Source organism: Plutella xylostella, chromosome 13, assembly GCF_932276165.1.
Source record: "Plutella xylostella chromosome 13, ilPluXylo3.1, whole genome shotgun sequence".
Classification (NCBI taxonomy): domain Eukaryota; kingdom Metazoa; phylum Arthropoda; class Insecta; order Lepidoptera; family Plutellidae; genus Plutella; species Plutella xylostella.
Window position 1 is genome coordinate 5891483 of NC_063993.1, and position 26922 is coordinate 5918404.

General features: G+C 42.3%; 2 protein-coding genes across 2 annotated transcripts; one reads left to right on the top strand and one right to left on the bottom strand.

Moving 5' to 3' along the window:
- Positions 1–26855, top strand: LOC105388976 (glutamine-dependent NAD(+) synthetase). The gene is made up of 12 exons (XM_048624821.1): positions 1–180; positions 1452–1707; positions 2074–2219; positions 8967–9216; positions 9544–9748; positions 10089–10235; positions 13644–13792; positions 14679–14834; positions 16779–16993; positions 18442–18664; positions 24146–24322; positions 26254–26855. The coding sequence occupies exons 1-12, from the start codon at positions 35–37 to the stop codon at positions 26419–26421; spliced, it is 2238 nt and encodes a 745-aa protein (XP_048480778.1). The 5' UTR covers positions 1–34; the 3' UTR covers positions 26422–26855.
- Positions 4813–8213, bottom strand: LOC119693438. The gene is made up of 3 exons (XM_048624820.1): positions 7795–8213; positions 6856–7092; positions 4813–6193 (listed from the first exon to the last, which is right to left on the bottom strand). Exons 1-3 carry the CDS (start codon positions 7838–7840, stop codon positions 6144–6146), a joined length of 333 nt encoding a protein of 110 aa, XP_048480777.1. The 5' UTR covers positions 7841–8213; the 3' UTR covers positions 4813–6143.
- Positions 26856–26922: the final 67 nt, after the last annotated feature.

Consider the following 26922-nt stretch of genomic DNA (forward strand, 5'->3'; position numbering starts at 1 on the left):
GCGCCCCGTGCTAGGCTAGCAGAACACTCCAGCCATGGGTCGCAGGGTGACGGTGGCGGTGTGCACGCTGAACCAGTGGGCGCTGGACTTCGAGGGCAACATGAGCCGCGTGCTGCAGTCCGTGCAGGAGGCCAAGGAGGCGGGCGCCGCGTACCGGACCGGCCCGGAGCTCGAGATATGGTAAAGAAACTATTCACCCGGCTTCGCTTCGCGTTAAAAAGTTTTCCCGTAGGAATTCCGCGATAAAAATGCCAATGTGTTAATCCAGGGTGTCAGCTAACTCCATACCAAATTTCATTAAAATCGGTTCAGCCGTTTTGACGTGAAGAAGTAACAAACATACAAACTCACGAACTTACAAGCCTTTATAATATTAGTAGGGGTGCTACCTTTTTTGGCCTAAGATTTATTTGCCTAATCTCGTATTGCATAGTAACGTTTGGTCAAAGTCTCATTTCGCCGAAAATCGTATGGCATAAATCTCGATTAGTAAAAAGTTATTTCGCATTATCCTAATTTGTTTAGCCTAATAATGGTATGGCCAAATCTTGAGTAGCCTAATAATAGGTTTATACAAAGTAATAATATTTGTTTGGCTTTAACTTTGACGGAGCGTCTCTCTATAGCGCAAACTGGTGCCTTGTATTGTTTCCGCTATTTGGAAAACGCTCCGCTCCGCTTTGCTGCGCTCCGCTTTGCTTTTGATGAACATGTGCACCTAACACGCTCCTCCTCGCTTTGCTCGTCGTCGCACCTATCTTTAGGTTTCGATCTCATGGGGTTTGTAATAATTATATTGCTCGTTAACTTTCGATTTTTTAATCATTCAATATCGTGATTTTCGGGATGTAGGAGAAAAATACCACAATTTGTACATTTACTACATACTATATATTATTTATTAAGATAACATTAGGAGAAACAAGATTATACATAGGTATAGACGAACTTAAATTTGAGCAAACGAAACTTAGGTGTTTAAAGATTGTGCCTAAAGAGTTTTAGACGAAACGAGCCTTATGCCACATAAGTCTTGGCAAAGTGATGGTTCGGCCAAAAAAGTTTAGACCATACGAGTTATGCGAAATGAGTTTTGGTCAATAAAGATTATGCGAGATGAGGGGAACCCATTAGTAGGATAAACAATACAATATTTGAACCAATAACATAAATGACAAAAATTATAAATAAAACAGTACAAATAGGCGGTCTTATTGTTCATAGCAATTTCTACCAGAAAACATTACTTAGATAGAACTTAGAGAGTTAGCCGATGGTTGCGTGCAAAAAGCCGATGACCACTTGGTGGTCTTTGATAGACGGTTATATTCAGCAGTTAAAAAGAGAAGCATGTTTATGAGCCTATTAGATATTCCTAATTCTTGCAAGTTTACTAGGGCCCTTCCAATCTATCTGCACATTAACTAACTCAACCCCTATCACCTCCACAGCGGCTACAGCTGCGAAGACCACTTCCACGAATCAGACACATTCCTGCACAGTTGGGAAGTCTTAGCTGAACTGCTCAAGTCTCCCACTTGCAAGGACATGCTGATAGACGTCGGCATGCCGGTCCAGCACAGAAACGTGTCGTACAACTGCAGAGTGGCGTTCCTGAATAAGAAGATCTTGCTTATCCGGCCCAAGATGTTTCTGTGTGAGGACGGGAATTATAGAGAGTCGCGCTGGTTCTCTTGTTGGACTAAGGTTGGTACCTACTGTTTTTTTGAGTTTTTTTGGTATTTTGCTTCTAGTAGTCTCTAAGACTTTGAAGTGCAGTACTGCATCTATTTAGGGTCAACCGTCATTGTAGGTTAGTACTAATTTAACGGTGTGTGTTTGTCTGTCTATAACTGCGATCCGGACTGTTTTGTCGTATTTAAAATGACTTGAACGGAAATATTGTTATCAAAATTTGTTCAGAAATGGGGGAGTATTTATTCCGATTGCTTTGATTAGGTAATGATATGGCTTAGGAAAAGCTAGTCAGAATAAGTCTTAACGATCGTGTACCTATTGGTTTTCGGAAATTGACTGCCAAACAAATATTACATAATTAATCCGTAATTCCAGGAGCGTCAGACAGAAGACTACTACCTGCCTCGCATGATCACGGCGGTGACGGGGCAGACGACGGTGCCCATCGGAGACGCGGTCATCGCCACCAGAGACACGTGCATAGGCTTCGAGATATGTGAGGAGTTGTGGAATCCACAGAGGTAATTGATTCTATTGAATTAAATTCTGAATTATTGCGAAGCGGGACTGTATACGCTTGAATTATACGCTGATTATGTATTTTACTGCACTTTTATTAATTATTAGATGATTAACAATGCACACACGTAGGTAGGTGGGTAGAGAGAGAGTGAGTATTGCCAGACGACAAAATAACAATATTAAAAATATAACTTTGTGTTGGTGTTGGTGTTGCCAACATGCTGCCGCCTACAATAATTTACTAACAAATAGTTAATGAAAACCATTTTTAAAATCTGTACCTACTGCTTAAAGTTAGGTTACACTTAAGTTACAATAGAGACATTGACTTATTGGTATGCACGGTCTATACATAAGACACTAAACACATTAAATTATTACACATAAGGAAAACACACATTAAGTACATAGTAAAAATAACAATTATACATCTAAAGGAAGAGCACACACTTTTAATATTGATCGAGTATGGGTTTTCCCATTAGCAGTTTTTACTTCAACGGCCCTAACGTGGCCGTCATGACCAGGGTATGTGTTTACCACTCTAGCCATTGGCCAGAACATGGAGGGAACATTATCCTCCTTTAAAATTACCAATGTACCTATCTTAATATTAGGAGCAACATTTAACCACTTAGGTCTATTTTGTAACACATTGAGATATTGTTTGTGCCACATTTTCCAGAATGATTGCTTTATTTGCATACATAACTGCCAAAATTTTAACCTGTTTTGTGGAACATTCGTTACATCATTTTCTGGGTACATTGTGAGGGCATTTCCTATCAAAAAATGACCTGGGGTCAGATAACTATAGTCATAAATTTACATCACTTGAAGACATTGGTAGCAAAGGTCTAGAATTAAGTACACATTCTATCTCTACTAACACAGTGTTCAACTGTTCATAGGTTAGTTGGTGACTCTGTACTACTCTTCGCAAATGGTATTTAGTACTTTTTACAGCACCCTCCCAAAGGCCTCCGAACGTCGGTGAACGACTGGGAATAAAATGAAAGTCAATCCCTTTTTCAGCTGTAAATTGCATAACTTTACTTTGGTGGTCTTTGGAAGAGAACAACTTATAAAGTTCAACCAACTGGTTCCTTGCCCCCTTGAAGGTGCTAGCATTGTCAGAGTAGATTTCTTTCGGCAGGCCTCTTCTTGATATTAGTCTACGTAGGCACGCGAGATAGGTATCGGTTGTGAGATCTGAGGCTAGCTCTAGATGTATTGCCTTAGTGGCAAAACAAACAAATACACAAATGTAGCCTTTACCTATGACTGATCGTCTTACGCGCGAGAGCTTTACATTTATAGGTCCTGCGAAATCTACTCCAACTTTCTCGAAGGGACGGCTCAAAGCAGTCACCCTGCCGGCCGGCAAGGAACCCATCAGCTGCTTGGAAGCTGTGGCCTTCTGCCTGAAACATTTTATACATTTATTTGTAATTTTCTTAACATACAATAAGCCGTTAGTAATCCAGTATTTCTGGTTTATATTTGACAATAACAGCCTAGGTCCGGCGTGTAGTAAGCGTTCGTGTTCTGATCTTACCAAACACTCTGTGACGTACGATTCTCTAGGTAATATAGCCTGATGTTTTTGTGCGTACGGTATACTAGCGTGGTGTAACCTGCCGCCTACACGCAAAATACCTAGGTTGTCTAGAAACGGATGCAAATTTAATAACGAGCCTTTGACGCATTCATTTTTCTTTAAACTTTCAATTTCATCTTTAAAATATAACTCTTGTTCATACTTAATGAGCAACATTAGCGCAGAGTTTAATTCTGTACTCGACAAAAAGTTATGCGAGACCCTACTGCCTTTTAAATTATTAATAAATCTTAACACATAGGCTAAGACACGTACCATTTTTTGGATGCTAGAATATTTGTGTATACCTTGCAATATGTCGGTCACTGGACGAGCCGCAGACCCTACGTTGGAGGAGATCGCTGCGCTGGCTCTGCTCTCAGGTAATTCTGCAGGTAACTCTATATTTTCATCAAACTTGTACTTACTGTCATGCATAAATCGAGGCCCATGCCACCACATATCGCAGCCACTAAGCTCGTGTGGACTGACGCCCCTGCTTATATAATCGGCGGGGTTCTCCTTGGTGTTGACATACAGCCATTGACAGTCAGCAGTATTGTTAGTTATAGCTTTCACTCTGTTCGCCACATAAGCCGTCAACTTCATCACTTCAGTCCGTAACCAAGCCAACACGATTTGGGAATCAGTGAACAAGTAAATTCTACTTATCTTTAGTTTCAATTTAAGCGTGTTTGTAACCTTAGCAATCAACACAGACAAGAGTAGCGCAGCGTTTAATTCTAAGCGTGGCACGGTTAGGTTTTTATTCTGGAGAGGATTTATGCGGGATTTCGAGCAGAGTAAATGCATATGTACATTACCTTCATTGTCGGTGACGCGCAGATACACACGGCAGCCGTATGCAGTCGAACTGGATGCATCAGAGAAGCCTATGAGTTCAACTGTATCTAAATCAGAGAACTGTACATTTCTATTTATATAAATCGGATCCATTTTAGCAAGACTAGATAAGAATTCTGTCCACTCTGATTTAATGTTATCGTCAGGCGTGGAATCCCAGTCTGATTTGCTGGACCATAATTTCTGCATTATAGACTTAGCCTGTACAACTATAGGTCCTACAAAACCCATCGGGTCATAGAATTTTCCTATGTACGCCAATATTTCACGTTTCGTAATATTATCTGCATCGCATGATTCTGGACTTACTATCTTAAACTTGTCCTGATGCACAATCAACTGTAAACCTAAGGTTTTTATACTACAGTTGTCATTTTGAAATTCTAACTCGTCAAAATGCCGTTCAGTTGAGGGAATATCTTCTAATATTCTACTGTCATTTGCTGACCATTTATGTAACTTGAAACTGCCTTTTTTCAGTAACTGCTGAAGCTGTGATTTTGCTTCTACTATCAAGTCTAAATCACTATTTGAGAACAGTACATCATCTACATACGTGCAGTTGTTTAAAATGAACGAAGCCAAGGGCAGTTCGCGCTCATTATGCATAGCAAGTTCTTTCAAACACCGCGTAGCTAGATAACTAGAGCTCTTCAGCCCGTAGCTTACTCGATCCAGCCTAATGCACTTGATGGTCTCGTCGGGGCTGTCTCTCCATAGAATGTTCTGTAAGGAAGTATGCTCAGGTATTACGCGGATGTTGCGGAACATTTGTTTTATGTCCGTAGTGAACGTATAGTTACCGAAACGGAACAAGAGCAGTATGTCGAAAAGATCTCTCTGTACGGTCGGTCCGTTTAGCAGTAAATCGTTAAGCGATACCTTCTTGTTTGTTTTCATTGAGGCGTCGAAAACAGTACGCAACTTAGTGGTCTTACTGTCAGGCTTGAGTACTGCATGATGCGGCAGAAAGTACACTGCGTCCTTACTAAGCTGGTAGCTCTCAATGTCTACGAAGTGCCCGTGATTTAAGTTTATGTAATCGTGTATAAACTTCTGATACTCTATGAAAAGGTTGGGATCTTTGTGCAATTTCTTTTCGAGGTTTAAAAACCTTTTTAACGCGAAATGAAATGAATCTCCGAGAGCATCGTTTACATCTTCTAATGGCAGTTTCAAGGGCAAAGCAACCTCAAAACAATCATCCTTCAACTGAACAGTCTTTTGAAATACATACTCGCAGAGCTCTTGCTCTGAAGACTTTTCATTATAAATTTCTGGAACGGACTCACTCTTCCAAAAATTCGTTAAATTTTCATTAATATCTGACTCACATGTGCATTTAAAAACTGCTACCTTATTGCAGACTTGTGTAGGCAGGCTTCCCCCGATTACATAGCCGAACTGCGTGTTGATGAGCTGTGGATGCCGGGCACCTGGCGCCGAGGGCTGCGCTCCGCTAGGCGGCGCTGCAGACTCGTAGATCGTCGACTCCGGTGGCAGCATAGCCTGGAAAAAACAGTCCGCTCCCATGAGTAAATCGATTTGACTGGGGATGTTAAAGTCTTTATCTGCCAGCCTAACATATGGTGGTATCACAAAGTCTGAGATATCAAATTTCCTCTGTGGCAGCTCACATGTGATCCTTTCGACTACATGACAAGTAGTCGATAATTTAAATGGATTGACTAACGAGTGTATATCGACTGGCACACAGCGCTTCACGCTGGCCTGAGTGTTGACAATCCCTACTATATTAATATTACTCTGCAGGGGCTTTAAATCTAGCAGCTGAACGGCTCTTTCAGAAATGAAAGAGAGCTGCGAGCCACTGTCTAGTAGGGCTTTGAAAGTCATCTCTGTGCCATCTCGAGCGAGAAGCTTTACTTGTGCTGTGGGCAAAAGTACACTATTAGTGGTCATTTTTTTATTTGCCGCTAATGAGGCGGGTGACGCAGCGGCCTGCGGTCCCTCCACTTTATCATTATCGCAGTGTAGCAGAGTGTGATGTTTCTGTTTGCACTCTGCACACCTAAAGTGGAACCTGCATTTTCCTGAATGCGTACCTAAACATACATTGCATATTCCCTTTTCCTCTGCAAACTGTACCCTTTTAGTGGCAGGCATTAACTGGAAGCTCTTACATAGATATAACTTATGGTTTGACTTACATAGTAAGCATGATGCCTCCTGCGCTGCAGTGTACGCTACCGGTTTGCCCGTGGATGCTGGACGCTGCTCCTTGTGCTGCTGCTGACTGGTGTGTCGTGGTGATTGCGACTGGCCACAGGCCGGCCCCACATTCTCCAATGCCAGTGCTTGCTTGTCAATAAACTTGAGCAGGTCCTCCACGGTAGGGTCCATGGCGGTGTCTCTCTCCATTTGGTAGGCTCTCGATGTTAGGAGATCTAATTTGCGGCAAAGTATACACAAAATTATAGCATTCCAATATTTCACGTTAGGATCTAAGTTTGTCAAAGCAGCAAGCTCTTGCCCAACATTTGAACTAAACTCTCTTAGACCTGCTGCTGTCGACTTTGTAAGAGGATTCAGATCCAACAGTGTGCTAATGTGCTCATTAATTATCCTAAATCTATTGTTATATCTATCATCTAACAATCCTAGTGCTTTTTTATAACTTTCGTGCGTCAAAGGTAAGTTTTTGATTAGTTGCAGGGGCTCATCCCTGAGATATGCACGCAAATAATACAATTTTTGTACATAGTCTATTGACTCATTGTCATTTATCACTGAGTTGAACAAGTTGATGAATGGTATATACTCAGTAAACTTACCACTAAATATAGGTACATTGATAGGTGGTAGTTTTAATTTGGAAATTGGAGCAGATGGAGCTGAAGGCTTTGGTTCCTGGCTATTGCGTTTGTTACATTCTGCATCAAGTGTGGCTAAGATGTGGAAAAACCTTTCCTCCACGACAGAAACGTCTTCATCGTCCTTCTCGTCAAGTTGTAAAATATCGACATTGCACTTTTCATAGCTCGAAAACGATTCCAAAGCACGATTCTTTTTGACGAGCAGAGCTTCGGTTGTGGAGTTTGCCACATCTTCGTCACTGCTAACAAAGTTATAAAGCCTAGTTATGTTACCTTTTGTGTAACGCCTTCTTGACACAAGCTCTTGTAACTTCTCCATTTTTACTTATTTACAAACAACAGAACACAGTTAAATCTTTGGTTATAACACAAATACTTAAGTTCTGAACAAATTTACACAATATAAGTTACTTTTTCAATGATTTAAATCGCAAAAACTAATAAATTAACTTCGACGCAAAGTTGTTGAATCCAACGAGAAAATTTTTGACAAGTGAAAAAAGTAAACCGTCAGAATGGCCGCCGATGTTCGCCGCTTGGCCGCCACGCGTAGTTCCAAGGCTCGCCGCTGGCGCTAGTTGTCGAACTTGCTGTCCCTAGCGCTCAGAATATTCACCCTGCTTGCTTGACGTGTCGCGTTCACAGACTATGAACCTCGTAACTTGGCCGACACCACTGACCGACACGAAATAGCGCGTTCGCGCCGATTCACTGTCGTAATGGCGGGAACCTGATGATGAGCGCGAAGTCGTCGCGTCGTCAAATCTGCCAGATTTGATGTCTTTATATGATCGTAACGGCACTAACGCACTGCACTGTCTAGTTTTTTATGCACTGGCTTGCTGGACCGACACGAAATCGCGCACTCGCCGAACCGAAGACCCGTAGAAATAGTGGCGGGAACGAGTTGGTGAGCGCGTCGCGCCGTATTTGTTCTGCCAACAGCTCGTGAATTGTGTATCCCCCGTTGGATCCTTTAAAGCTGAAGGACCATGTTGCGAAGCGGGACTGTATACGCTTGAATTATACGCTGATTATGTATTTTACTGCACTTTTATTAATTATTAGATGATTAACAATGCACACACGTAGGTAGGTGGGTAGAGAGAGAGTGAGTATTGCCAGACGACAAAATAACAATATTAAAAATATAACTTTGTGTTGGTGTTGCCAACAGAAATGGAACAAGTTATTAGACAGTCAGCAAAAGGGAGATCTATGCCCTTCGAGCGCTAATACTTTAATTTTATGATCAACTGACGGGTCGATAAATTGTAAAAAAAAAATGTTGTTCTCTTTTGCTGTCTGTACGTGTTGATTCTACAGTGGACTGATTGATGAGTGATCTTTTATGAGAGCTACAAATCCACGTTTTGAGGCCTTACTACAATAAACAGAAAGTTAATTTAATACATATTTTATCCAATAATTTGTTTATCTTTCAGTCGCCACATACCCTTAGGCCTGGACGGTGTTGAAATCATAGCAAACGGCTCAGGAAGCTACATGGAACTACGTAAGGCCTACATCACAGTGGATTTGGTCAAGAGTGCCACATTCAAGAGTGGTGGGGCTTACCTGTTCAGTAACTTAAGAGGCTGCGACGGACAAAGAGTTTACTTCAACGGTTGTTCTTGTGTCGCTGTGAATGGGAATATTGTCAATAGAGGACTGCAGTTCGCCTTGCATGATGTGGTATGTTTGTGGTTGATTAAAGAAGGTACAATGCCATCGTTTTTGACGAAGTAGAGTTATTCTTATTAAAAAATGTGGTTCAAGTGACTTTGTGTGAGGGTATTACTTTAAATACCCCTAGTGGTATAGCAAAAGTTGTTCTGAATGACGAGCTATGTGGACTCCTTTCGGATGTGAATCTACGAAAGACGCATCCTTTATAAGCAACATGCGAACAGGTGATACATCACTCGAAGAGACTTCTTTCATAAAGCCTATTTATTTGTTTTGAAGGTTAATGAAGGTAGTTATATTGAACACAAATCCAATTTCCATTTTCAATTCCAGGAAGTAATAGCAGCAACAATAGACCTAGAAGACATTCGTTCCTATCGCAACGCCATCAGATCCCGAACGCACCTGGCCGCGTCCAACCCGCCCTTCCCGAGGATCAACGTGGACTTCGCGCTCTCTGATGATGAAGACTACAACATGCCCGTCTCAATGCCCATGGAGTGGAAGTATCTGACGCCTGAGGAGGAGATTGAACTTGGTAAGGGGTGGAGGAATGATTGTGGTGGTAAAGTGGGAGTGCTAGAGGGAATGGGTTATATCTGCAGAATAATGGATAACTGTTAGGTTGAAAATACATTTTTGAGAGTCTATTAAGCTTGTTAGTATTTGTTAAAAGGGTCACCGTAATGAACATGCTGACTGCCCAGGGTATATAAGGTACAGTACATAAGTCACTAAGGGAGGCTACTTTCGTGCACTGCCTGGCTGTTGATACAAATTACAAAATGTTTCCAAAAATAGAGTTGCCTGAATGAATAATTATGTCAGCACATTTTACACTCGTGCTCATTTCTATAACTGCAGCTTTCACTCCCCAGGACCGGCCTGCTGGCTATGGGACTACCTACGAAGGTCGGGGCAAGGAGGCTTCTTCCTGCCTCTGAGCGGAGGCGTGGACTCCACAAGCACGGCTTGCATCGTGTTCTCAATGTGTACACAGATATGTGACGCTATACAGAAAGGAGGTCAGTTAATAATTATTAAAGCTATGGATTTTCTGGAGCAGTGGTGCTAAAAGTTTAACAATACCATGCAACTCGGGCAAGTATTTAACGGAAAGCTGCTAGGGTTGTTTTTGAATTAGGTAGTATACGGTAAGACCGATAGATGGCGCCACATTACTCTTTTTACAATAAGTTTCAAAACAACCGGTATTTATAAAAAAAAAAAAAACATATGGCCATTCTTGCTACTTTTGTCTAGGCCTCAGATCAACTACAAATAGATTCGCAATCGCCGTGTGCACTATTCTCTTTCTCACTCAAACCATAGATGTTGCCGACAAAAAAATAAAACCGGCCAAGTGCGAGTCGGGCTCGCGCACAAAGGGTTCCGTAGCAGCAAAATTACAGTTAAATCAACCTATCTCAAAAACTATAAGAGATACTTTGATCAAACCAAAAATCGTTGAAAGAGTTAATTAGCATGCATCACCTCTATTTTTTTTAGAATTTTATACCCCGTAGTTATAAAAATAGAGGGGGGGGGACATACTTTTTACGACTTTGAGAGCTGATATCTCAAAAACCGTTCACTTTAAGAAAAATGTTTTTTAGAAAACTTTATATCATTTTAAAAGACCTTTCCATTGATACCCCACACGGGTATGTACATCGAAAAAAAAAAATTCATCCCTCAGTTACATGTATGGGGGGCCCCACCCCCAATTCTTTTTTTTACTATTTAGTGTCATATTTTTGTAGCGGTTCATACAACACATATTCCCATCAAATTTCATCACTGTAGTACTTATAGTTTCCGAGTAAATCGGCTGTGACAGACGGACAGACGGACAGACGGACAGACGGACATGACGAAACTATAAGGGTTCCGTTTTTGCCATTTTGGCTACGGAACCCTAAAAACCTAAATATGGGGAAATTTAACTTATCATAATAACAAAAACAAAACTTGAGTATATCGTCGGTTGATAGGAAAAAGACACTAAAGGCTAATTTTTCAATAGCCAGACAAAAGTTTTGCTGGGAAATAATTTTGATGCTGTTGGGTATTTCTTATTCTTATAAAAAATACTGTCTTACGTAAGAATCGGCTAGCTGGAAGCACTCATAGTTGTTAGGTATGAATTAAAACAGTAAATCATATTTTTTATCATACAGGCAAGTTAATTATGCATTAAAATACATAAGCCTTGTATTTATAGATATCAATATCCCCCCCAAAATGTCACAGCCGTGCGATGTCCGCTCACCGAATTACTCAACAAAATATTTTTCTGGAATTAATTGGTGCTTTTTCAGACAAAAAATCATTATATAATCATTTTATATGCAATTAACTTATCACAATACATATATTTCATGTTGTTTAGCTAAGTAAGTTTAAACCAAAACCTTTCGTAAAGTTTGTCTGATGTTTTTTTGTCACAGCCGTGGCTTGAAATATTTACACTTGAAAAAAGGGTAGAAGTTTGCGACACGTATCTGCTATAACTATATATTTTTCTGCTATATCAACACTGTATGACCTACCCTTTCTTGGCCGGCATGAATGGTGGAGTGTAAATGAATAAATTTTTTTTATGTTTTATTTTATAAATTAACACTCTGAACCTGTCCAGACCGTGTTCAAGTTATATAAGGTAAGCTCAACTGTATTGTCAGTTTGTTTTTCGTAATTTAAAACTTAAACAATGTACTTACAGATAAAAGTAACAAATTGCAAAAATAATGACGAATTTTAAAATAATGTCAGGCACGGTGCGAAAATGTCACAACCATGTCAGTCACAGCCATAGCTTTCTGAGGCCATGGTCGTGACATGTTTTAAAAAGTCACATCCATGTCGAACATGGATGTGACATAACTACCCAATAAAAAAATATATAGTTATTCTGAAGGCACAAACTTTAATTTTATTTCTGTGAAAACTTTGATTTGGAATATTGAAAATGAGATTTACGCCATCAGTCATAAAGTCGAATTTTAAACAAGGAATTTAATTTGTCACAACCATACTTTCACACCTCATTTTCTACCCCATGCAAAGCCTGTTAAGCTTGATTGAAGATATTAAAAATCATTATTTTCAATACACTTTCCAATAACATTATTAAAAAAAATAAAAAAAAAAGTTAAAAAAAAATAATTTTTTTTTGTTCTTTTTAAGAAATACCCTGTTGCGTCTCAATGTTTCTCAATGTTTGTATTACCCAGATAACATTTATCTGAATATTGAAAAATCAGCCTTAGTGAGTTTTTCCTGTCAACCGACGATATAAGAAAAAAAACTTTACTCATACTTATTTGATTTCAATATAATTATTTAATATACACAAACTGAGTGGATTGTATAATTCATTGTCTTCGTCCAATCGAAACAATCCTCTTCAAAATGTGCCGAACACAATTTTTGTATGTTTCCTTGGTTCCCAATTTGTGCGACCGGTAATGTCTATCCATTTTCTTGATATTTTTTTTTTCTGTCGGAAACCTATGAAAGAGATAAATAGATGAGCATGAGCATTATAATCGTGGGCCAAATATGTGATGGGGTTTTTTTTAAAGGAAACACGTATTTCGTATCAATACAATAAACTTTATATTATACAGAAGAAATCACACATGGAAGAAAAAAAAAGAAACGAACGTTTCCTCACAATGAGAGGCACCTCATTTGAAAGAGGAGAATGACTTCTACAAAATACAATCTTCACAAAAACCGAATTCGTGCGCCCCATTTGTAAACCCAACCAGAGTCCGTTACAATTTCTAGTATTTTCTTTGCATACTATAATATTTGTGGGTAAAATAAATTTTCAATAACTTGCAACCCCATGTGATTTGTTATGATATGGTACCTCGTAATTTTTACTTAAAACTGATACTAAAAGACCTTACAGTATTAAAATTAGTATCGTTTTATATTAAAATCGAGCCAATAGATAGTACTATGATGAATGTAAGCTTGTTAAACTTGATAGTATCTACTTACATGTGAAAATATATCTCATCCATCATTCCATCGTGTTTTCGTTCAATATGCTCTGTACAACCGAACAAAATCCACCCACCCATGTCACACACTCGTTAAGTGATGATAATAGTCTAATAAACTTAATAAACACCCACAAATCACTAGCAAATCAAAAATAAATAGCATTTAGAAAATTTTGTTGTAACTGTCAGCCTTTGTTTGGCACAGATTTTTCATTTGTTTCATTGTTTGGCACAGAGAACTGACGTAAACAGGCGCCACAGCAAAAAGGACAAAAAACATTTACAGCTTAACGTTTCTTTCTTACGCTTAATGTAGCTAAGCGTCTCTTTTTCGCAATGTCAGAACTGTCACGATTATACCCCTGTGGTCTAGGCCTACTTAACGAACCACCATCACCAATATCTTTTTTCCAGAAAGTCAAGTTTTATACGACGTCAGAAAGATATTATGCCAATCAGACTACACACCGCAAGATCCAATGGAACTTTGTAATAGACTGCTAGTGACATGTTACATGGGAACTGAGAACTCTAGCCAGGAAACCAAACAGAGGGCCATGCAGGTATAATGTATTTTAAATAAGTATTTACAATAGTCTTAAGGTAAAAACACACATACGTCGTTAGTAATTTCTAAGGCCTTGGTCTCCTATTTACGCCGTAGGTCGCGTCCAGCGTCACGCCGTGGGCCGCGTCACGATGCTCACTATAGAAATGTACTGATGCGGTCTCCCTCACACGCCGACGTTGACGCATAGACGTAGTGAAAATCGTGACGCGGCCTACGGCGGTGACACTTGACGCGACCTACGGAGTAAATAGGAGACCCGGGCCTAAGTGGCTAAGTAGCGTTTGACGTCATTGGCACGCATCATAATATTGTTATGTTTGTAAATGTACTAATTATTCTAAGGCATGTAACAGTTTAGATTCTTATTTAACCTACAAAATGTATCTTGTTTCAATAGAGTCTATTTTCGGACAAGGAAGTTAGATATTACAAGTAATAATTCAAATAATAAAGGATGTTTAAATATAATCGTTTCAAGCTGAATAAATACCATCGGCGTTATTGTTTTTATTGATCTATTGCCTCAAAGGGTGTAAATTTTAAATTTTGAACCATGATTCATAATTTGTGAACATCCATTGCTGGACATAAGGCTTTCCCAAGGACTGCCACAACCCCTTGGCCTTCCTCGTGCAATCTCCACCGGGCGGCTGTCTAAGGGCATATACACATAAACACGATACGACGTTGCGTCGTGAAAACTTTTTCCCTCTCAGGGAGCGAGAGAGTGGCATGACGCCACTTCCTATCATGTTTATGTGTGGGAGGCCTAAGGTTGTCGGTCCAGAGTGGGCTGGAACGAATCCAAGCTAAGTTTGCCTCCAACTGCCTACTACCACTTTCAGATTACATTTCTGATACAAAATCATTGTTTTCAGCTTGCAAGTGAGATTGGTAGTTATCACTTCTCGATCGTCATAGACACAGCAGTGAGTGCGGTTATCGGCATATTCACAGCCGTCACCGGCCTAGTGCCCAAATTTAGGGCTAACGGAGGATGCGCTAGACAGAATCTAGCTCTTCAGAATATACAGGTTGGTGTGACTGCTATGTTAATTACTGTGTACCTACACGCTTTCGAATGAAGATATATCATTTTCTAGAACATTTACTAAGGATATAAGTATAGCTAATTATAACAACAAATAGAAGTAAATTTGAAGATCACTAATTTTTACCTGACGAATTCAGTATAAGAAATCGCAATAATTAGCACAAATTTCTAGAACTCAGCTAACCATCGATGTCATCCCCTGTGGGCTTATGATACAATTTTTACAACATCCTTTAATATTAATATAGCTTTTGAATAAATTACATTGTGGAACACTTGATAAAATAAAATTTTAGGAATGTCGTCAAATAAAACAATGCTTTCACGCAATATTTGTCATCCAGTAACATCAATTAAACAAATGACGTATTATTATTACGTGCTAATTATCATTTTTAATAGTCACAGTCTACTTGTTGATAATTTAATGTTTACACAGATGTTTATAAATGAACTATGTAGGTAATATTTGGTGAACAGAGTCTGAATCAAAAATGGCGGAATTGTTCAACCTATGCCTGATTCGTGGCTTATTTACTCGGATATTCTTGAATATGCTTTTCATGCTTTATAATCATGATTCTTCAGCTGTTCGATGCTTAATCTAATGCTCGAATCTTAACAATATTAATACAATACTTAATAGCAGCAAAAACTTAAGATACCAAAAGGATCTAATATACCTAATTAAAAAAAAGTTTTTTGCTATAAATATAATCGTTATGACTCTTTATTGTATTATAATGACGTAGAAAATGTTTGACATAGTTTCATGACACTGTTTAGTGTTCCCCCACTAATATTATGTGACTGGCTAATCCTTTTACTTCGGTGGCAAACGTTAGCCCACTTCTAGTTATTGTCACCGACATCGACACGCTAAGAAGAATACCATGAGATGACCATCATTCATAGTCGTGAGAAACGTACCTATATTTATTATAGCATTTTAAAAAGTGTTACAATGTCCTAAAACCTTCAGAGTAGGTACCCCGCAGTTTTATGTATGATATACTTATACTCATTGTAATCATGTAATAATCATATTGGTTGAGAAAATAATCATACAAGAAAATCAAAATCGTAACTAATTGTGGTTAATAATTTTTTTGCTGCGATTCCAAAAAAAATACGTAAAATAGTCCATAAACAAAGATTTTACACATGATAATCATGATATTGGAAGTTAAGTTTAAATGGTACATTACATGGACCAATTATATACACATTACACATGGGAGGCTAAAATAGTACGTCAAATGTGTAAAATGTACGCTAATGGCAACACTGATCGCGTATTTAGATCGCATGTTATGCTAATACAATACATACCCACAAACTGTATACCATAATCTGCGTATTAAATACGCAGGAAGGTACCAAATGTGTGAATTTATAATATATTTCAGTAGTTATGTAGTATTTACGTACTTCCTTTACATATACATAAATTATCATAATGTAACTATAACTGTAACAAGAGTTACAGTAACGAAAACAACCATAACTAAAATTATTTTACAAATAGGTATACCTAATACATATTAGCATAATTATGTTTCCTATTTTCTGTTTAAGATTTGACCTAAAAATTATGTTATTTCCTCTACTCTATAATCCAAGTTCCTAGAAAAATCCTGCACCAATAGTACAATTTGAGACTTGAATATATTTTTTGGACGCATCGAATAATTCTATGCATCTGCGATCAGTGACAAACACTGGTGCTGGACTAGGGTTTACCACCCTGCAATTTTGAGAGAATGAGGAAGTCAGATTAGCTCTTAGTTACTGACTGCCTAGGGCGGCTGTGTACATGTACCTATATACAATGCCAAATTGATATTGATTGAAATGATCCTTACCTCCACTCAAATCATTCATTGTGAGGGTTTCACTAATTACATATAACTCATTCTCTCAGGCTCGTCTACGCATGGTGCTATCATACCTGTTCGCTCAACTAATGCTCTGGGCTCAAGGCAGGCCGGGAGGTCTACTAGTGCTGGGCTCATCCAATGTGGACGAAGCTCTGAGAGGCTACATGACCAAATATGACTGCTCCAGTGCAGATGTGAACCCTATCGGTGGCATATCCAAGACTGATTTGAAGTCGTTCCTACAGTACGCTAAAAGCAGGTGAGTACTTTCGTACATAATATTATTATGCGCTTTTTGACCCCCGACGAAACTTAAATAGCGGTGTAGTAAGCTTAACTAAACCGTTCGTTTATGTTTCTGACTGTGGTAGCGTATCTTTGGCGTTGGTCACCGACACCCCAAGGCCCAGTTTTTTGATCCGTAGTCAACTTTAACCATTAGTCAAATCACGTGTCAAGCATGACACCTGCATACGAATTTCGTTGGTTTTTAACATTGGCAAAGGAATAAAGAGAGGACATGGCATATTCACGTAAAAAATGCGCCTACCTAAACTTTGGTTTCAATTAAAATGGCGGCTTTTTCTTGAAAAATGTAAACAAACAAATTGTTTGACAGCTGAAGTACCTTGTGTTTGGATGTCAATCAACATGGCGACCGGTCGCAATGTTGTAATTTTAGGCAAATACAAAACTACTGTTGTCCTTTTTTACGTAGGATAACACCAATAAGTTAAAAAGAGACGACGATATATTTTTAAGTACCGATTTTTATGCCAGGTCTTCTCTTTATTCCTTTGTCATTGGTTTTTAACTAATGGTAGCCATTTTTGACCAATGGTTGAGTTAACTAGGGATCAAAAAACTGGCCCTAATAAGAAGATACAAAAATTACGAGTATGTTTCTTGTTCCGCAATATCCATACACCACACATTAGCAGCTGGCAATATTTTTTCTCTGTTCGTTCTGATAATTATCTTCAAGTTGACTTTGAATTTTGGATGTTTAGTTAGGTAATTCTCAGCTAGGTACATATTATAATTATTCTATTATATGCTGGTAGTCTTCAAGGATAAATAATATTTTGGTTTAGCTGAAATATAATTATGATTAGCCTTATTTAAACTGCGTAGTACGAATTATTGAATCCTCCACTTGCGTCAGAATCACTTGTTATCTTAGGATGTTATTCCAAATTACTACAATTGTTATTTACGACAGCGGAAATTATTACCGAAGCTAATTCCTTAGACCTAACCTATTCCAATACATATTTTAAAGTGTAAAAATAATAATAAAACTCATGAGACAAGTTCGGGAGCATGAAATTTGTACGCACTGTCTAAATACCTTTAAATATGAAAGATAATTATTTTCTTAACTTTCCTCGTTGCACGGGTCTGTTATCCACGACGATGAACGTCACTATATCACGATCTGTCATAAATACGATGCTATATATGCACCTTTTCACCTTTTTACTTGTACCTCCTAGGTAGAAAATGCTTTTAGCATTAAGTCCACCTTTTGTACACGTATATCTCATATTTGTGCAATAAAGTATTAAATAAATAAATAAATAAATAAATAAATAATATATTGATGAAACGATTCTATATCGTTAAAGGACCCATGTCCCAGAACCTAGTAGCCTTAAATATTGCAAATCGATGTCAGACTCTACCTTTAATATCTTCACCCCACAGATTCTTCCTGCCATCCCTCTCCGAGATCCTCCAAGCTCCACCAACCGCCGAGCTAGAGCCCCTGACCGACGGCCAGATCACACAAACCGACGAGCAAGACATGGGCATGACCTACGCGGAGCTGGCGGTGTTCGGCGCGCTGAGGAAGACGCGCCACTGCGGCCCCTACTCCATGCAGCAGCAGCTGGCGCGCCGCTGGGCCGACCGCTGCACGCCGCGAGAGGTGCCCACACGTAGCCCGCACAGGCAGAGACACGGGGGGGGGGCGCTGCTGGCTGTACAGGGGGTTGAGACAGAGGGTTTATACAGGGTGTTTATAGAGGGTGTTGAGAATGGCTTTAGTAAGCTGAAAGAGTGAAACTACTGGTTATACAGGGTGTCTCCATAGGGTGTTTATACAGGGTGTTTATAAAGGATGTTCAGACACGTTGTTTATACAGGGTGTTTATATATAAAGGATGTTTATACAGGGTGTTGATACAGGTTATTTATACAGGTTGTTCAGAATTACGAACTAAGACACCACCTTTGTTTTACCAGTTTTGCAACACCTTGTATAAGATACCCCCTTTCAGCTCGCTATACCACTTTAGCAACATCCTGTATATTAAGACACCCCCTTTCAGCTTGCTTTATCTCTTTGCAACACTCTGTATACTGAGACACCTCCTTTTAGGTTGCTATAACACTTTAGGAACACCTGTATACTAAGACACCCGCTTTCAGCTTGTTATACCATTCACAACGCCCTGTATACTAAGACACCGGGTCAGACGGCTGCGAGCGACGAGCAGGACATGGGCATGACGTGCGCGGAGCTGGCGGTGTTCGGCGCGCTGAGGAAGACGCGCCACTGCGGCCCCTACTCCATGCAGCAGCAGCTGGCGCGCCGCTGGGCCGACCGCTGCACGCCGCGAGAGGTGCCCACACGTAGCCCGCACACGCAGAGACACGGGGGGGGGCGCTGCTGGCTGTACAGGGGGTTGAGGGATGGGGTTTATACAGGGTGTTTATATATATACAGGGTGTTTATTTTATACAAGGTGTTTATATTATATACAGAGTGTTTATACAGGGTGTTCATATATACAGGGTGTTGAGACAGGGTGTTTATACAGGGTGTTTATACAGGGTGTTTATATATACAGAGTGTTTATACAGGGTGTTTATATATACAGGATGTTTATACAGGGTGTTTATACAGGGTGTTTATACAGGGTGTTTCTACAGGGTGTTTCTACAGGGTGTTTATTTTATACAGGGTTTTTATATAGAGTGTTTATACAGGGTGTTTTATACAGGGTGTTTATACAGCATGTTCAGAATGACGAACTAAGACACCACCTTTCAGCTAGCTACACCACTTTACCAACACCCTGTATAATAAGACACCCCCTTTCAGCTTGCTATACCAATTACAACACCCTGTATATTAAGACACCCGCTTTCAGCTCGCTATACCACTTTAGCAACACCCTGTATACTGCGACACCGGGTCAGACGGCGCAGAGCGGCGAGCAGGACATGGGCATGACGTGCGCGGAGCTGGCGGTGTTCGGCGCGCTGAGGAAGACGCGCCACTGCGGCCCCTACTCCATGCAGCAGCAGCTGGCGCGCCGCTGGGCCGACCGCTGCACGCCGCGAGAGGTGCCCACACGTAGCCCGCACACGCAGAGACGCGGGGGGGGGCGCTGCTGGCTGTACGGGGGGTTGGAACGGGGGGTTTATACAGAGACGCGGGGGGGGGGGCGCTGCTGGCTGTACGGGGGGTTGAGACAGGGGGTTTATACACTATACAGGGTGTTTATACAGGGTGTTTATACAGGGTGTTTATACAGGGTGTTGAGACAGGGTGTTTATACAGGGTGTTTATACAGGGTGTTTATACAGGGTGTTTATACAGGGTGTTTATACAGGGTGTTTATACAGGGTGTCCATACAGGGTGTTTATACAGGGTGTTGAGACAGGGTGTTTATACAGTGGGTTTATACAGCGTGTTGAAAATGGGTTTAGTAAGCTGAAATAGTGAAACTACTATTTATACAGGGTGTTCAGAATGCCGAACTAAGACACCACCTTTCTGCTTGTTACACCACTGTTGCAACATCCTGTATACTAAGACACCACCTCTCGACTTGCTGTAACACTATTGCAACACTCTGTATACTAAGACACCCCCTTTCAGCTTGCTATACCATTCACAACACCCTGTACACTAAGACACCGGGTCAGACGGCTGCGAGCGACGAGCAGGACATGGGCATGACGTGCGCGGAGCTGGCGGTGTTCGGCGCGCTGAGGAAGACGCGCCACTGCGGCCCCTACTCCATGCAGCAGCAGCTGGCGCGCCGCTGGGCCGACCGCTGCACGCCGCGAGAGGTGCCCACACGTAGCCCGCACACGCAGAGACACGGGGGGGGGACGCTGCTGGCTGTACGGGGGGCTGAGACAGGGGGTTTATACAGGGTGTTTATACAGGGTGTTTATACAGGATGTTTATTTAGTGTGTTTATACCGGGTGTTTTATACAGGGTGTCTTCAGAGGGTGTTTATACAGGATGCTCAGAATGACGAATTAAGACACCACCTTTCGGCTTGTTATACCAGTGACACTATTGCAACATCCTAAGACACCACCTTTCGGCTCGTTAAACCACTTTTGCAACATCCTGTATGAGACACCTCCTTTCAGCTTGTTATATCATTTTTGCAACACCCTGTATAAGACAACCCCTTTCTGCTTGTTACACCACTGTTGCAACACCCTGTATACTAAGACACCCCCTTTCAGCTCGCTATACCAATTACAACACCCTGTATACAGCGACACCGGGTCAGAGCTTGCAGAGCGACGAGCAGGACATGGGCATGACGTGCGCGGAGCTGGCGGTGTTCGGCGCGCTGAGGAAGACGCGCCACTGCGGCCCCTACTCCATGCAGCAGCAGCTGGCGCGCCGCTGGGCCGACCGCTGCACGCCGCGAGAGGTGCCCACACGTAGCCCGCACACGCAGAGACACGGGGGGGGGGGGCGCTGCTGGCTGTACAGGGGGTTGAGACAGGGTGGTTATACAGGGTGTTTGTACAGGTTGTTTATTTAAGATGTTTATACAGGGTGTTTATATATACAGGGTGTTTATGGAGTTTATACAGGGTGTTTATATATACAGGGTGTTTATGGAGTTTATACAGGGTGTTTATGGTGTTTATACAGGGTGTTTATGGTGTTTATACAGGATGTTTATGGTGTTTATACAGGATGATTATTTAGGGTGTTTAGAATGGGGTTTAGTATACCACTTTTGTAACACCTGTATATGACACCCCTTTTAGCTTGCTATAACACTATTGCAACATCCTGTATACTAAGACACCCCCTTCCAGCTTGCTATACCATTTGCAACACCCTGTACACTAAGACCCCGGGTCAGACGGCTGCGAGCGACGAGCAGGACATGGGCATGACGTGCGCGGAGCTGGCGGTGTTCGGCGCGCTGAGGAAGACGCGCCACTGCGGCCCCTACTCCATGCAGCAGCAGCTGGCGCGCCGCTGGGCCGACCGCTGCACGCCGCGAGAGGTGCCCACACGTAGCCCGCACACGCAGAGACACGGGGGGGGGGGGGGGGGCGCTGCTGGCTGTACAGGGGGTTGAGACGGGGGGTTTATACAGGGTGTTTATACAGGGTGTTTCTACAGGGTGTTTTATACATGGTGTTTTATACAGGGTGTTTATATAGGGTGTTTATACAGGATGTTTCTACAGGGTGTTTATATAGGGTGTTTATACAGGATGTTTCTACAGGGTGTTTATACAGAATATTTATACAGGATGTTTATACAGGTGGTTCAGAATGACGAACTAAGACACCACCTTTCGGCTTGCTATACGACTTTTGCAACACCCTGTATAAGACACCCCCTTTCAGATTGTTGTACCATTTTTGCAACAACCTGTATAAGACACCCCCTTTCTGTTTGTTACACCACTGTTGCAACACCCTGTATATTAAGACACCCTCTTTCAGCTCGCTATACCATTCACAACACCCTGTACACTAAGACACCGGGTCAGACGGCTGCGAGCGACGAGCAGGACATGGGCATGACGTGCGCGGAGCTGGCGGTGTTCGGCGCGCTGAGGAAGACGCGCCACTGCGGCCCCTACTCCATGCAGCAGCAGCTGGCGCGCCGCTGGGCCGACCGCTGCACGCCGCGAGAGGTGCCCACACGTAGCCCGCACACGCAGAGACACGGGGGGGGGGGCGCTGCTGGCTGTACAGGGGGTTGAGACGGGGGGTTTATACAGGGTGTTTATATATACAGGGTGTTTATACAGGATGTTTATACAGGGTGTTCAGACACGGTGTTTATACAGGGTGTTCAGAATGACGAGCTAAGACACCACCTTTCGGCTTGCTATACCAATTTTGTAACACCCTGTATACTGAGACACCCCCCCTTTCAGCTTGTTATACTAATTTTGAAACACCCTGTGTATTAAGACACCCTCTTTCAGCTTACTATACCACTTTAGCAACATCCTGTATAAGACACCCCTTTTAGCTTGCTATACCAATTACAACACCCTGTACACTAAGACACCGGGTCAGACGGCTGCGAGCGACGAGCAGGACATGGGCATGACGTGCGCGGAGCTGGCGGTGTTCGGCGCGCTGAGGAAGACGCGCCACTGCGGCCCCTACTCCATGCAGCAGCAGCTGGCGCGCCGCTGGGCCGACCGCTGCACGCCGCGAGAGGTGCCCACACGTAGCCCGCACACGCAGAGACGCGGGGGGGGGGACGCTGCTGGCTGCACAGGGGGTCGAGGGAGGGGGTTTATACAGGGTGTTTGTACAGGGTGTTTATACAGGATGTTTATGTATGGTGTTTATACATGGTGTTTATACAGGATGTTTATACAGGGTGTTTATACAGGGTGTCTTCAAAGGGTGTTTATACAGGGTGTTCAGAATGACGAACTAAGACACCACCATTCGACTTGTTATACCATTTTTGCAACACCCTGTATAAGACACCCCTTTCTGCTTGTTACACCACTGTTGCAACACCCTGTATATTAAGACACCACCTTTCTGCTTTCTGTTACATTTAGCAACACCCTGTATATTAAGACACCCCCTTCCAGCTTGCTATACCATTCACAACACCCTGTACACTAAGACACCGGGTCAGACGGCTGCGAGCGACGAGCAGGACATGGGCATGACGTGCGCGGAGCTGGCGGTGTTCGGCGCGCTGAGGAAGACGCGCCACTGCGGCCCCTACTCCATGCAGCAGCAGCTGGCGCGCCGCTGGGCCGACCGCTGCACGCCGCGAGAGGTGCCCACACGTAGCCCGCACACGCAGAGACGCGGGGGGGGGGGGGCGCTGCTGGCTGTAAAACTCAAAAACAGGGTGTTAACGACGCTTTATTATGGATCATGCGCTGATAGCCGACATCTTGTTATTATATTATTATCATGATCAGAATTCCTAGAATATACCTAGTATTATGTATGTTACTATCCAATGGCCAATCTATCTCCCTAACGACATGTAAAAGTCTTTCCCATTATGAAAGTCAATAGCCGTGTCCACTCCGTTCGTTCCATCGCACGCGATCAGATCACGTGGTATCGTCTGTTGTGGACCCTGCTATTAAGCCACTTGTATTTCCTAAATTTTGTTTTAATATGTCAAACAGGTGGGCGAGAAAGTGAAGCACTTTTTCCGCTGCTACGCGATCAACCGGCACAAGATGACCGTGCTGACTCCCTCGTACCACGCGGAGAGCTACAGTCCAGACGACAACCGCTTCGACCACCGCCCGTTCTTGTACCGCGTGCACTGGACCTGGCAGTTCCGGGCCATCGACAATGCCGTGAGTGAAATATGGGATTATTAGGCTTAAACTTAGGCCTTGGGCTAGGCTTTAGAAGCATAGGAACCAGCTACCGCTTCACGGGTTCGTTATCGACGTAGATAAACGTCCATTTAGATTCGCCATAAACACGGCGCTGTGATTGAAGGAACGCGTATTAAACGACTTTATCGACATCGATAACCAACCCGTGCCGCGACCGCAGCAATAGTAACATTTGATACGTCGCTATGGGGGTATGATCCCTCGTACCACCATAGTAGAGGGAGCTACAGTCCAGACAACAACCGCTTCGACCACCGCCCATTCCTGTACCGCGTGCACTGGACCTGGCAGTTCCGGGCCATCGACACCGCCGTGAGTGTTTATATGAGAAATATGGGATTATTAGGCTTAGAAATACACATAATAGGAACCAGCTGCCGCTTCACGGGTTGATTCGACATTGATAAACGTCACTTTAGCGCAATTCCCCATAAAAACGACGCAGTGATTCGTGGAACGAGTATTAAACGACTTTATCGACGTCGATAACAAACCCGTGCCGCGGCCGCAGCAATAGTAACCTGGGACTCGTCGCTATGGGGGTATGATCCCTCGTAGGTACCACCATAGCAGAGAGCTACAGTCCCGACGACAACCGCTTCGACCACCGCCCGTTCTTGTACCGCGTGCACTGGACTTGGCAGTTCCGGGCCATCGACGCCGCCGTGAGTGTTTATATATAAGCGACACGAAACTCGACGAAGCGTCCTTAGAAATACATGGGAACCAGCTGCCGCTTCACAGGTTCGTTATCGACGTAGATAAACGTCACTATCCCGATTCGCCATAAACACTACGCTGTGATTGGAGGAACGCGTATTAAACGACTTTATCAACGTCGATAACAAACCCGTGCCACGGCCGCAGCAATAGTAACATGGGACACGTCGCTGTGGGGGTACGATGGTGTCAAACGCGGAGAGCTACAGTCCAGACGACAACCGCTTCGACCACCGCCATCTCTTAGGGACAGTGTAGAGCAACGTATATCACTATGACTTCTAGGTAGTTCCGATGTATTTTTATAGGGCCAGATAGACGTGCGAGTCCTTAGAAATATCTAGGATGCTGTTGCCGCTTCACGGGTGAGTTATCGACGTAGGTTAACGTCACTTTATCGCGATTTACAGCCGTGAGTGTATTAGGCCGGCCGCGCACTAGGCAGCCACGAATTCTTATTATATTTTACTAGCTGTTCCCGCGTGCTTCGCTTCGCCTTAAAAAGTTTTCCCGTGGGAATTCCGGGATAAAAAGTTGCCTATGTTCTTTCCCAGGGTCTAGACCGTATGTATACCAAATTTCATTCAAATCCGTTCAGTAGTTTTGGCGTGAAAGAGTAACAGACAGACAGACAGACAGACAGACACAGTTACTTTCGCATTTATAATATTAGTAAGGATAAGGATTACCTACGACAGCCTGGCTGCCTAATGCGCAGTGGCCCTTAGAGTGGTGGTTTTAACGTGGTAGCTGCTATAGTCTATTATTTTTACAAACGCGTACCGAACTATAATACCTTTTTTAACCATAAAGTGTTGAACGAAAGAACAACATCGTTGGCCGCGCCCTTAAGAATGGTCCATCGCCCACTATCAATATCGGAAATGTGCGAGAGACATACTCAGTACACGTTTGTTGATAAAGTTGACTTCGATGAAACCTCTTGTGTATCTGTCACGTGACTGTTTACTGAGCGGGCATACTTATTGGCTTTTGTTGGCTGTACTTTCGTTAAGTCGAGTACTTACTACGTAGGGGGCAAATGGCGATAGTTCTCGATATACTCGTTTCATGTGGATGTGGATTTGACAGCTGCTATCATAGGGCTCATGCTATATTTGACAAAGTATAATAAGTTCATAATAAAAAACTGTTTCTCTCCTCAGGTGGCCCAAATGACGAAAGACAAGCGTGTGTCCACACGCGACGGAGACCACGCCCTATCTAAGCAGGTTGTGAGCAAACCCAGCAACAGTAGCGCTAGTGTCGCACCCGCCAGCAGTGTGAACGCACCCTTTAATATGCGCGGTGACAGGAAAGGAGTCCTTATTTAGCTCTTATATTTTTTAACGAGTTTCTCGAAATCTGGGGGTTTAGTGTGAGTTTTTCAATACCAATCGAGCTGTGAAACCTAGCGCAAAATTATAGGCGCGGAGCTATTGCACCTATTTACCGATAAGTGATAAGTGGCATCTCTCACGCCCTATACCAATTCACGTTTACTCGCCGCTTCTCAAACGGTGAAAAAACTCGCACTCAGGGCCCCGTTTGCACAAGTTTTAACGCACATTATTAAAATTTTGTGACGCATGATGTAGAAACATACCAGTTAGTGCCTTTTTTATAACTATAAATTATACGTTGATACATTGCCATTGCCACTGTATAATATTTTCTAATCGCTACCCAACTTTACTCTTGTATACATACTCTTTAGGTAAAGAATGGCTTTGCTATATTTCTGTAAATAAACAATGTGTTTTGTATACTTGTCCGCACTTTTATTTTACCTAGCACCAACAACTGCTTGACCTGCAAAAATTTAATTTATGGCC

What these genes read in the sequence shown, in the direction of transcription:
- LOC105388976 (XM_048624821.1), top strand. Translation starts at nt 35, where the DNA reads ATGGGTCGCAGGGTGACGGTGGCGGTGTGCACGCTGAACCAGTGGGCG. An exon ending in GGTTCTCTTGTTGGACTAAG is followed by an intron (nt 1,708 to 2,073) that starts GTTGGTACCTAC and finishes CCGTAATTCCAG; the next exon opens with GAGCGTCAGACAGAAGACTA. An exon ending in CCAAACAGAGGGCCATGCAG is followed by an intron (nt 13,793 to 14,678) that starts GTATAATGTATT and finishes CATTGTTTTCAG; the next exon opens with CTTGCAAGTGAGATTGGTAG.
- LOC119693438 (XM_048624820.1), bottom strand. Translation starts at nt 7,840, where the DNA reads ATGGAGAAGTTACAAGAGCTTGTGTCAAGAAGGCGTTACACAAAAG. An exon ending in AAGAAGGCGTTACACAAAAG is followed by an intron (nt 7,093 to 7,794) that starts GTAACATAACTA and finishes GCCGCAAATTAG; the next exon opens with ATCTCCTAACATCGAGAGCC. An exon ending in GGAGGCATCATGCTTACTAT is followed by an intron (nt 6,194 to 6,855) that starts GTAAGTCAAACC and finishes TGTTTTTTCCAG; the next exon opens with GCTATGCTGCCACCGGAGTC.